Below are 12,257 nucleotides of genomic sequence, written 5' to 3' on the forward strand. Positions count from 1 at the left end.
AACAGTAGATGGCAGGTTGCATAAAGCTCAAAAAAATGTGTATAATGTCATTTGTAGATCAGCGTATACGAAAATAAAGGCTGTGTATAATAAAAGCTGCTATACCAAATCTTTCCAATAAAAAGAAAATATGAAACAAACAAATAAATGGTGCTACAGCGCTTAAAGTGCATCAAGAAACTACTAACAAACACCGGTTAATCATTTGAATAAATCATTTGAAATAATAAAAACAATATGATGTTCATACTTTTGACTTCTTTCTTTAATAACTACATAACACAGTACTTGTACTTCTACTTTCAGTACTTGAGTAGAAATTTTTTTTCAAAACTACTGGTACTTTTTACTTTTAGTACTTAAGTAGCAAATTTTTTGAAAAAACTACTTGCAATACTTAAGTAAAAAAAATGTTGAATACTTTAGTACTTCTACTTAAGTAACTTTTTCTGCGAGCACTTCCACTTCTACTCAAGTAATTTTTTGATCGAGCACTTGTACTTTTACTCAAGTAGAAATTTAGAGTACTTTATACAAGTCTGAAAGTCACGCTTTAAAAATGCGCATGCTCGTGGACTGGCAACAAACTACGTTACTTAAAAATCTCCATAGGCAACACTTAATACATTTTTACATGTTACCAGTCTAGAGTCTAGAGGAGGTCTAGTGCTAGATTTATTGTTCTCGCTATAACATTTGCGGCGATACCTCATGTGTGGTGTGAACACTGTTTACATATGCATGCACAACTTGCAAGCACAGAAGGATGGGGTGCTTTTCATTTTTTTTCCTATTTTATTTTTTATTTTTACACTCCTTTTTAAAGAGGAAGTTAACCCATTCATTTAACAGTTTGAAAAAACAGTTATATTTCCGGCACGTCTCGGAAGTGATGTCATAACTTTGTTTTCGATTCTCTAAGACCATAGAGGCAATCAGGCGATCTTCCCACTGCTTCAGAAAAAAAAAAAAAATACTGGGGTCCAGCCATAACCCAGTAAACCACTTGAAAACTGCTATATATATATATATATATATATATATATATATATATATATATTACACACACACACAGATATTGCGGTCAGTGGACAATTTTGGGTGCTGTAGCTTTCCTCTTCTTTATTTATTTTACAAGGAAATGGGTAATATTTTATTTTTTTAAAGACCAGTGCAACATTTTAATTCTCCAGGGTCTCTGCTTTTTAGAATATATATATATATATATATATATATATATATATATATATAATCCCTTACAGTGAAAAGACTAAAGTAATGCATATATACTACAGCAGGTCATATAAAGCTATAAAAGTCACACTGGCTTTTATTATTTACTGATTTGTGCTACACACCTCCTATAGATTGTACTCTAGATCAAACATATTTTTAAGCTATTTTCACATGTTATAATGTTTCACAAAAGGGTCATGTCATTTTCCCCAGTGTTTCTTATGTGTTGGAGAGGATGAGATTCTGAGGGAACATCGGGTGGTTTTGCTCAATCATGAACCCATACTGGACTGAAATCTTATTTTATATAGAAGAGTTAAGTACTATTAAAACTCCCCTGGACCAATGGACGTGTCTGTTCCATGAGACAGGATCTTCACTTAAACGATCTAAAAAAAAACACCTATTCTCTTACGTCCTCTGACAGTCGCCGCCCACTCATTCAGTCTTCACCAATGGGTATTGACCTCTTATCCATAGGAGCAAGCTAGGCATAAGACTTGTTAAAAACAAAGCAATTTACATAGACACACCTATAGGGGCTGTCTCACTGGTCCAATACCCCCCTGCTATCAGCATTTCCAACTCAGTTTGTCTTCTGCCTAGTTAGGAGTAAGATAGGCTATCCCTGTGCTGGGTCTACGGTCTCAGCCTTTCTTCTGTGTTTTATTACTTTTATTTTGTGAAAAGTGTTTTCTTGCACTACTAGGCATTGGTACGCTGGTTCTGTGGTAGCGTTCTCGCCTGCCTCGTGGGAGCCCCGGGTTCGATTCCTGGCCAATGCACAAGGAGCTTCAGCAGCCATTTTCCTTGCTAGTGTATTGCACCTTCAGGCGCCATCTTGTGTGTGGCGTCTGGCTTTATACAGAGTGTTCGGCGGCCATTTTCCCGGAGCCTCCCATTGTTTTCTATGGGCAACCATTTTCCCTTAGTCTACATCCTGTTTAGCCTCTAGGGCGTGATATCACTTTCTTTCTGCACATACAGGAGGATCATAAGCAGCGTGGTAACACTTCTCGGGTCTGTCCTTGCTGTTTTTTGGGCAATATCTCTTGGCTTTCAGTTCTATTCCTGCCTGAGGGGGTTTTCAGTCTAGTCCCTGTTTGCAGTGCATTGCGGTGGGATCGCCGCTATTGTGATTTAAAGGGCCAGTGCCATAAAAGTTTTTATGGAGTCCCAGGACAGCAAATTCCCCCCAGCTTTGGTGGATGATTCAGGTACGTCTGGATCGTCTGCGATTACTGCTGCACTTGCGACTTTAGCGTCCAAAGTGGATCTTTTGATGTCTGAACGGGTTTCTAGAAAAAGGCCTAGGTTTTCTCACTCCTCTAAATCAGAGTCTGACATGGTTGCCATAGACAGTGTGCCCCTTGAAGGGTCTCAATCCTCCCAGTCTGAAGGGGAGGTGGAGGACGAGGAGGGGGATGATTCCCCCCCTGGGACGACCAGAGAATGGGCTGCTATGTCTGCGCTTATTACCGCTGTAAAAGATGCACTACATTTGGAAGATGAGCCCAACCCTCCGGGTAAGCGGTCCTCCTTTGGGACCCGCAGAACCCAGAAGGCGGCACAGGTGTTTCCTTGTCCCGCTGAGTTCCTTGAAACGGTGAACGAACAATGGCGCAATTTGAAGCGCAATTTTGTGGTACCAAAACGGTTTCAACTCCGTTATCCCTTTGCGTCTCCTACGTATTCGCGCTGGTCTGTGGTCCCTAAGGTGGATCACACGGTGTCCAGGTTGAATAGGGCCACTCTTGTACCCACGGAGGATTCTCCGGTGTTCAGGGATCCCACGGATAGGCGGATGGAATCTCTCGCTCGCCACTCCTATATGATGGCGGGTTCCTTGTTGAAACCTATTTTCGCCTCCGTCTTGGCGTCTCAGGCTGTGGCAGATTGGGCCAAGGTGCTCAGATGCACCCTCGTGGCTGATTCCGCCCCTCCTACTTTGGAGATGGTGGACCAGATTATTCAGGCTGTCCTGTATCTGTGTGACGCGGCCTTGGATGAGGCACCTTTAGCCGCGCGACTGTCTGGTGTCGCAGTGCTTACCCGTCGCTTGGTATGGCTAAAAAAGCTGGTCGGCCGACCAGACTTCCAGGAAGACGTTGTCTGACATCCCTTATGCGGGGACTCGCCTTTTTGGGGACTCCCTGGACGAATTGGTTAAAGGGGTCACTGGGGGCAAGAGCACTCTGCTGCCTCAGAATCCCAGGGGTATGTTTTTCCACGGTAAGCGGGGCTCTTCCTTTAAACCAAATCAGGGGTTCTTTCATGCCTTCAAAGCACAGGACAAGGGCAAACCCTTCAAAGGCCATGGTGGCTAGAGGAAGCCTTGGGCGGGTAAGTCAAAAGCCAGCCAAGCTGGGGCGGCTGCCCAGTCCGCCTCGACCTGAAGGGACGCCCTCACAGTTCCAGGGGTGGGGGGACGTCTGCACGGTTTTCTCGAACCTTGGCTGCTCCGGATTCCGGACAGGTGGGTTCAGGAAATCATTTGATCGGGTTACAAGATCGAATTCCTTTCGCGGACAGTTTCTTTCCCTCAAATCTTCATTTGACCCCAGATCGTTTATCTTCAAGATCTTCATCGGGCGGTTCAGGATCTTCTCGCCCAGGGGGTGATCGTCCCGGTGCCACATCGGGACAGATTTCGGGGGTTTTACTCCAATCTGTTCACTGTGCCCAGAAAGGAGGGCAAGGTACGTCCGATTCTGGACTTGAAAGCTCTGAACCGCTTCGTGCGGGTTCAAAATTTCCGCATGGAATCCCTCCGTTCGGTGGTAGCCTCCCTGAGTCCGGGAGATTTCCTGGCCTCAGTCGACCTCAAGGATGCATATTTACACATCCCCATATTCGAGGGCCATCAGAGGTACCTCCGCTTCGCAATCGCGGAGGAACACTATCAGTTTGTGGCGTTACCTTTAGGTCTCGCTTCGGCTCCAAGGGTGTTTACCAAAGTGCTGGCTCCTGTTCTAGCCCTGTTGCGGGCGATGGGAGTTGCGATCTTAGGAGATCATCCAGATATTCCGTTAAGGTCGAGTGCCAGTCAGTGCCTGCTACGCGATCTGTCCACTATGGTTCAGACGCTCCAGGAGTTCGGGTGGACCATCAATGTTCAGAAGTCGACTTTGTCTCCTTCGGTTTGTCTCCCTTACTTGGGGATGGTCCTGGACTCTGCCCAAGCCAAGGTGTTTCTGCCAGAGGACAAGCTCCGGACTCTGCAGAGCGAGGTCAGGTCCCTCAGGGACAGCAAATCCTCATCACTCAGGACCTGCATGCGGTCCCTGGGGTTGATGGTGTCAGCCTTTGAGGCGATACCGCTTGCACAGTTCCACACACGATCTCTTCAAGTGGAGATCTTGGCCAGGTGGTACAGGCATCCTCAATCCTTGGAAAAGAGGATATCTTTGAGTCGCCAAGCCAGAGAGGGTCTTCTGTGGTGGCTCCAGTCTCCGGCCATGACGGAAGGAAAGTCTTTCCGGCCGTTTTGTTGTGGACGGTGATTACCACGGATGCCAACCTATCGGGCTGGGGTGGCGTTCTGGGCACTCTGTCTGCCCAGGGCAATTGGTCGGAGGAGGAATCCTCCCTGTCGATAAAATATTTTGGAACTGCGAGCGATTAGACTGTGCTTGTTCCGTTGGTCAGATCATCTTCTGGGCCATCCTGTGCGGGTGCAGATGGACAATGCCACTGCGGTGGCTTACATCAATCACCAAGGGGGCACCAGGAGTGCCCGGGTGGCCCAGGAAGTGACCAAGATTCTGTCTTGGGCCGAGACACACGTCCCAGCGATTTTGGCAGTTCACATTCCGGGTGTGGAGAATTGGCAGGCCGATTATCTGAGCCGCCAGACCCTGGACCAGGGGGAATGGTCCCTACACCCGGAGGTGTTTCAGATGCTGTGTGCGCGATGTGGATCTGTTCGCATCCCGGCTGAACAACAAGGTAGGAAGGTTCGTGGCAAGAACGCGCAATCCTCTGGCAGACACCTTGGATGCGCTGGTGGTGCCTTGGAATCAGTATCGCCTGATTTATGCCTTCCCTCCAATTCAGTTCTTGTCCAGGTTCCTTCGCAGGTTGGTCTCGGAATCGAAGTTGGTGATTCTGGTGGCTCCGGACTGGCCGCACCGGTCTTGGTACGCGGACATCATGCAACTGGTCATCGAGCCTCCTTGGCGACTCCCATTACCGGACGATCTGCTGTCTCAGGGGCTGATCTTCCATCCTGCTTTACGGTCGCTGGCTTTAACGGCGTGGCTGTTGAAAGCCAGGTCCTAAGAGATCGAGGTCTCTCATCGGCGGTCATTCCTACCCTGCTTAAGGCTAGGAAGGCCTCGTCCGGTAAAATCTATTACCGTACCTGGAAGGCTTATTTTGCCTGGTGTGAGTTCAGGGGCATCCATCCTCGCTCCTTTTCGGTGGCGAGGGTGCTGGCCTTCCTGCAAACTGGTGTGGACCAGCCTCTTGCGCTGACCACGATTAAGGGTCAGTTGCCTGCGCTGGCAATCCTCTTCCAATGCCCCATTGGTGTCGAACTCTATGATACGCACCTTTATTCAGTGTGTGCGTCACTTGGCTCCTCCTAGGAGAGCACCTTTAGCTCCTTGGGACTTAAATTTGGTCCTGTCCTTTTTGCAACAACCTCCCTTTGAGAACATCAGGGAGATTCCTCTGCCTGTGTTGTCCCGAAAGGTTGCCTTTCTGGTGGTGATCACATCTGCCTGCAGAGTGTCGGAGCTGGTGGCTCTGTCTTGCTGCTCCCCTTACCTGGTGGTTCACAAGGATAAGGTGGTCTTGCGACCTAACCAATCTTTCCTACCTAAGGTGGTGTCGGATTTTCACCTTAACGAAGATATTGTCCTGCCTTCGTTTGCTTTGCATTCCTTGGATGTCGTCTGGGCGATCAGGGTGTACCTGGCGTCTACTGAATCCTTCAGGAAGTCGGATTCTCTTTTTGTCCTTCCCGAGGGCCCTTGGAAGGGTATGCCTGCGTTTTGCGGCAACCATTTCTAAATGGATCAGGCAGACAATAGTACAGGCCTATTCTATTAGGGAACGGGTTCCACCCTTCCCTGTCAAAGCGCACTCTACCAGAGCAGTGAGTGCGTCATGGGCTTTCCGACATCAGGCTTCGGTGGCCCAGGTGTGCAAGGCAGCGCGACTTGGTCGTCTGTGCACACCTTTTCCAAATTCTCCTTTGGCCGCAAAGTTCTGTGTGCGGCAGTGCCTTGAGGGGGCCATGGCGTTGGCTGGTCCCTGTCTGTTGGGGTGTTTTCCCCCTTGTTTATTTGCTTTCCTGGGTTGTTTGCTCCAGTTGAGCTTTTGTTACCCAGAGTTTTTACCTTTCTGTTCAGATAAGGTTCCTTTCTCTGACCTGGGTGCTGCGTTGCCTTTGTGACAGTTGCGCTTCCCACCCCTCATGTCTACACTGCTTTGGGACATCCCATTGGTGAAGACTGAATGAGTGGGCGGCGACTGTCAGAGGACTCAGAGAAAGGGATTTTACAAAAATTCAGTTTTCTTGCTCCTTCTTGTGAAGCACTGGAGGTCAGCCTCCCTACCATCTGTCAAGAGAATGGTTTGGTTTGAAAAATAGACCGACTACAATTACTATTACAATTCAGTGGGTAAGGATTATTTTTATTGCTATCTGTGTCCCCACTGAAACACTCACTGAAACAGAAAGTGATGGGAATTCCAAAATTAGTTGTCACAGGAACAGAAATTGAGAGGAAAATCTCCCAAAGGGGACACCTGGGGCATTGACAAATAAGAGCCAGAAAACAGTTTTGGCTTTAAATACACTTTTAACCACTTAACGACCAGCCACGTAGATCTACATCGGCTGACTTTGAGTGGTTATACCGGGATGATGCCTCTAGTCCCCCCCCCCCCCCCCCCTCCCGCCGCCTTCCGCGGCTTTGCTCGGGGCTCCTGTCCCACCGGGAGCCCCGAGCACCCAGCCGGCACGTCCGCCGGCTGGATGGAGTCCCGATGAATGCCGGAAACGGCATCGATCGGGTCTCCGATGACGTAACCCGGAGGCGGCGTCCATGACGTCGCATCCGGGTTACTGTGCCGCAAAAGGCGGCAGATTTAAAAAACGGCTGTATGCAAAAATGCCGTTTTCTGCGTTTTGCATACAGGGAAGTGTAGTGGAGGGGTCTAGGGTCTTTTAGACCCTCAATCCCTCCATAAAGTGTACCTGTCACACATATTACTGTCACAAGGGATGTTTACATTGCTTGTGACAGCAATAAAAGTGATCAGATTTTTTTTTTTTTAAAAAAAACCTGTAATAAAGTTAAAAAAAAAGAAAAAATAAATAGGAAAAAAAAAAAAAAAAAAAAATTTAGCCGTCACCGTTAGCTCGCGCACAAAAAAAAACCGTATACGCAAGTCGAGCCGCAAATGAAATCGCTGTTCAAACCACACATGTGAGGTATCGCCAGAGCGTGGGCAATAATTTAAAAAAAAGAGCTACACTCTAACTCAAAACTGGTAACCGTTAAATAAATTTAAAGCGTCGCAGATTGAGATCTCTATTGACCGTAGTTTGTCGCCATCCCACGGGGGGGTGCAATTTTAAACCGTAACATGTTTGGTATCTATTTACTCGGCGTGACATGTTCTTTCACAATATACAAAAAAAATGGGCTAACTTTACTGTTTAGTATTTTTTAAAATTAGTGAAATGTGATTTTTCAATTTTTTTCCAAAAAAATGGCGTTTTAAAGACCGCTGCGCAAATACCGCGTGACAAAAAATTTTGCAATGACCGACATTTTATTCTCCAGAGTCTTTGCTAAAAAAATATATATAATGTTTGGGGGTTCTAAGTAGTTTTCTAGGAAAAAATACTGGTTTTAACTTGTGAACAAAAAGTGTCCGAAATAGGGCTGGGGGTAAAGTGGTTAAAAAGTACAAATAAACAAGTAGAATCTAAGTGACCTTGTTCTTTGCTGCCTTTTGTTCAGATATCGGGAGGACCCACTGGACCCCGTCAGCTCTTCTTTTCTGAGGTGGAATGAGAAATCTGATGATTTTTGGGGGAAGGACACTTCCAGCAGCGACTTTGATATGACTTTGAGCTCCAAATCTACAACAAGCTATGACGACCGGTAAATAAATGTGTTTGTTTTTTTTTTTCCCCAACAGTGGGAATCAAATGCTACAGTATGGGGAAAAAAAAGAAAAGAGAGAGGAATATTTAATGCATAGATAAAATGTGCTGGTACAAAATAGGAGTGAGTGTGTTTTTGTGAGTGTTTTTTATTTATTTACTTTATTAAATAATCTGTCACTTCTAGCTGTATGTATACATACTGTAGTGACAGGGTGGGTGGGTCTTAAAATTGAGTCGATGCACGATCGATGTGTTATCAAGAACCACTTATGAATCGGGTCCAGTCATTGTGTACATTTAGGTGCTTCCAATCGTGTCACCGCTGTGACAGCCAATCCTAGCCAGACAGGTTACCTCTGCCACCCAGTGTTAAGACCCTCTTAAGGCTCGCTGCTGCTATTGTGTAAATATTAAAGCCCAGCTCCAGCCTAAGCTAAAAGAGCCCCTCTGGCTGCTGGAAAAAAAGCAGTTCTGGCCGTGACTCGTATTTAAACCAGTGATGTCCCCTGCGCTTTCTCTTCTTGGCCACAAGATGGCATCACTCAACCAAGAAAACTGTAGACTCTCCTCTGAATGCAGAGTGCCATATTCTTGCATTGTCACTGTGCCCTTCAATTCCTGTGTACCTAATGCAGAGTGGTGCTGATGTCTGCAACAGTAAAAAATCACCCAAGTCTGGAGAAGAGCCGAAGATGAAGAGGACCCTGCAGGATCATGTAAGCAGCCTAAGGGTTTTGTAAAAGGTAAGTATTAAAACAAAATCAACAAAAAAATACTGTCAGCGGGCACCGTAAGATGGGGAGCCAGGGGTTAGGAGATGGGTTTTAAATGTTAACACCCAGGCAGCTGTAAAAAAAAAAACAATGCAGGTTTGCATTCAATAATACATTTGATGTATTTTTTTTTTTTTTTTTTTTTTTTTTTTTATTCAATGTAGCTGGTGTGGGTACCAAAATGTGACCTTTTGGAAGACTCTTGTAATTCCTGTATAGAAGCCCTCATACTGGAAAAAGAGGACCCCACATTCCAGATTCAGGATGGCTCCTTTTCTTGCAGGGTCCTATGACCCTGCCCTGAACCAATGTAAAAACAAAAAGGGAGAAATCAGACTTTACAGACTAGAAAGGAGTACACAATACTAGTGATCGACCGATATTTTGCTGATCGCATATCGGTATGGGCCGATATTTTCACACATGTAAAATTTTTCCAAAAAAACACAAATCTCTTAACTAACATGTTAATATTTATTTATTAACATTTTCAACATTAAGTGCTCGTTCTTCACACCTTAACTGCATAAAAACTGATAGGAAAACTTTAATTGCCAGGACATTTGCATTTCACATCATCTGATTGTGCATTAATTCATAATAAAGTGCTGCAGTAGTGTACTCACTCACTGCAATATTAGTTCAGTACTGCAGTGCATTCAGTGCAAACCTGCTAGAAAAAAAGCCAGGCAACAACAACAGCTACACAATAAAATACACATACACACTGCACAACTGCTATAAAAAGAGCAAGGCAACAGCTACACATGTCACATTGGATTGGATTGGACTGTACTGGACTCTGAGTCAGTGGAGGACTACCTCTGTGTTCAGTATGGCACTCACTGCAACTACTGCAGTCAGTGCAATACTGCTAGAAAAAGAGCAAGGCAACAGCTACTCATGTCACAGTGGATTGTATTGGTGTCAGTTGAGGACTATCTGCAGTATGGCAATCACTGCGACTACTGCAGTCAGTGCAATACCGCTATATAAAAAGCAAGGCAACAGCTACACATGTCACAGTGGATTGGACTGGAGTCAGTGGAGGACTATGTGCACTGCAGTGTGGCACTCGCCTCAACTACTGCAGTCAGTGGAATACTGCTAGAAAAAGAGCAAGGCAACAGCTACACATGTCACAGTGGATTGGACTGGAGTAAGTAGGGGACTATCTGCAGTATGGCACTCACTGCAACTACTGCAGTCGGTGGCAGTGCAGTACTGGTAGAAAAAAAGCAAGGCAACCGCTACACAGTGGATTGGACTGTAGTCAGTGGACTACCGCTGCAGTAGGGCACTCACCCACTGCAATCATTTTAAATCGCTACTGCAGTAGTGATTTAAAATTATTGCAGCAGTGAGTGGTGTTCTACTGCAACAGTAGTCCACTGGCACTGACTCCAATCCACTGTCTACTATGTCTCTTTTTTTATCTAGCACTTTTGCACTGACTGCGGTGCAGTCAGTGCAAAACTGCTAGAAAAAAAAATGGATAGACACAAGCTAGACGGTGGATTGGACAGACTCAGTGGACTGGTGGACAGACACTACTACTACTACACTTTCAAATCAATACTCCCAGTTAAGTAGAACAATATTATAGTGCAGAAAGCATAACATTTCAGCATGTTACCAGTTAAAAGGCTTCTTTTCATAAATTGCTGGCACTTCACTAAAAACACGCTCACTTGGTACTGAGGAAGGAGGAGCAGAAAGGTATCTGCTAGCATGAGAAGCAAGTCTTTTGTAGCGTGCCTCATTTTCTTTCCACCACTGAAGAGGATCACTTCTTCTGTCAATTACTGGTTCCTTCAAATAGAGATGAAGTTCATCATCCAGGCTCATTATTGCCGATTCTGATAAATCCTCTGCATGAGGCCCCATTAAAACGCTGAACATTGCATCTATTTGACCGCGATGAATTTTCTCTTCTGTCCGTTGTCTTTTGGGACATTTTTCTCCTGCATCCTGCTCTTCCACATCAGAAACCTTCTCTTCTTGTCCTTGACTTTTTTTTCTTTTGGTCAGGAGGAACCTCCTGCACCTTCTGTTGAATATCTTCTGTCAGCCATTGCTTTGGCTAGGCCAATACATCATCAGAAGAGAATGGATGGTTCTTGAATCGAGGATCCAAAAGGCATGCAAGCACAACGGTTTTTTATTCTCCTCATGCTTCTCAAACCTTTTGGCTAGGCTGTCCCTCAGGGCTGCCTATATGCTTTGATGCCACGTGTGTTGGGTCCTTCATTCTGTTGCAGAAGCATCTTCCGGACTCTCACACATGGGATCACAGAGGAAACAGATGAGTCTTAATGACTCACCTCCAGTGTCACTTCCTCAATGGGTACAAGCGTCTCTATAATGTTGGCTACTATGTCCCACTGATTTGCAGTAGGGCAAGAATGTCCTCCAAGTCCATATTCACCAGAATATATAGTGAGCGCTAGCTTCTGCTCCGGCATCCTTTGTACGTGTAGCGTTGAGTTCCATTGTGTTGGAACAGCCTGTATCAGGTTGTTTTTGGGTAGGCCAAGGTCTTCCTGAATACACCTCAGTCGCTGCTTGGCAAGAACAGAGTGGTGGAAATGGCCTGTGCACTTCTTCAGCAGCATGGTGGTAATGTCCAGCAAAGCTTTCTGGTTTGACAGACCATCATTTACCACCAGTTGGAGGGTGTGTGCCATGCAACTACTGAGGTCTGACACTTCAGCAAATCTCGTACCTTTTAACCATGTTCACTCCACTGTCTCGCAGCACAAGCATCACTCGGTCTTTGGTGATTCCCCATTCTTCTAGAATGCCTAGAAACTTTTTTCTTTAATGTACTCCTCAGTGTGGGATCCTTGCATCACTTTTGTATTCAACACCAAATTCCTTCTTGTCCATCCGCTGTCAATGAAGTGGCATGTAAGACTCATTAGTGATTCTGATTCAGCAGTCCATCATGAATGAGAGTGAGTTGCCAGCATTCTCTGGTTGCAGCATAGTCTTTACTTTGTCAACGACCTTTTGGTGAATCTTTTGCAGCATTTATGTTCAATAATACTTGTCACTCTTCAGTGAGTACCTTGGCTCAACTATGGACATTACCGCTTAAACCCAGAGTCAGACACTAT

The 12,257-nt window shown here is 45.6% G+C and overlaps 1 protein-coding gene across 1 annotated transcript in view; it reads left to right on the plus strand.

Annotated features, from left to right (window-relative positions):
• Positions 1 to 12,257, plus strand: part of ARFGAP3 (ARF GTPase activating protein 3) — a 91,739-nt gene that overhangs the window by 59,690 nt on the left and 19,792 nt on the right. Inside the window, exon 14 of the mRNA XM_082256535.1 lies at positions 8,217 to 8,360. Within this exon, the coding sequence (XP_082112661.1) occupies positions 8,217 to 8,360 (144 nt within the window). The remainder of the gene's footprint in view (positions 1 to 8,216; positions 8,361 to 12,257) is intronic.

Source organism: Pelophylax lessonae (assembly GCF_965119305.1).
Source record: "Pelophylax lessonae genome assembly, chromosome: 4".
Lineage (NCBI taxonomy): Eukaryota > Metazoa > Chordata > Amphibia > Anura > Ranidae > Pelophylax > Pelophylax lessonae.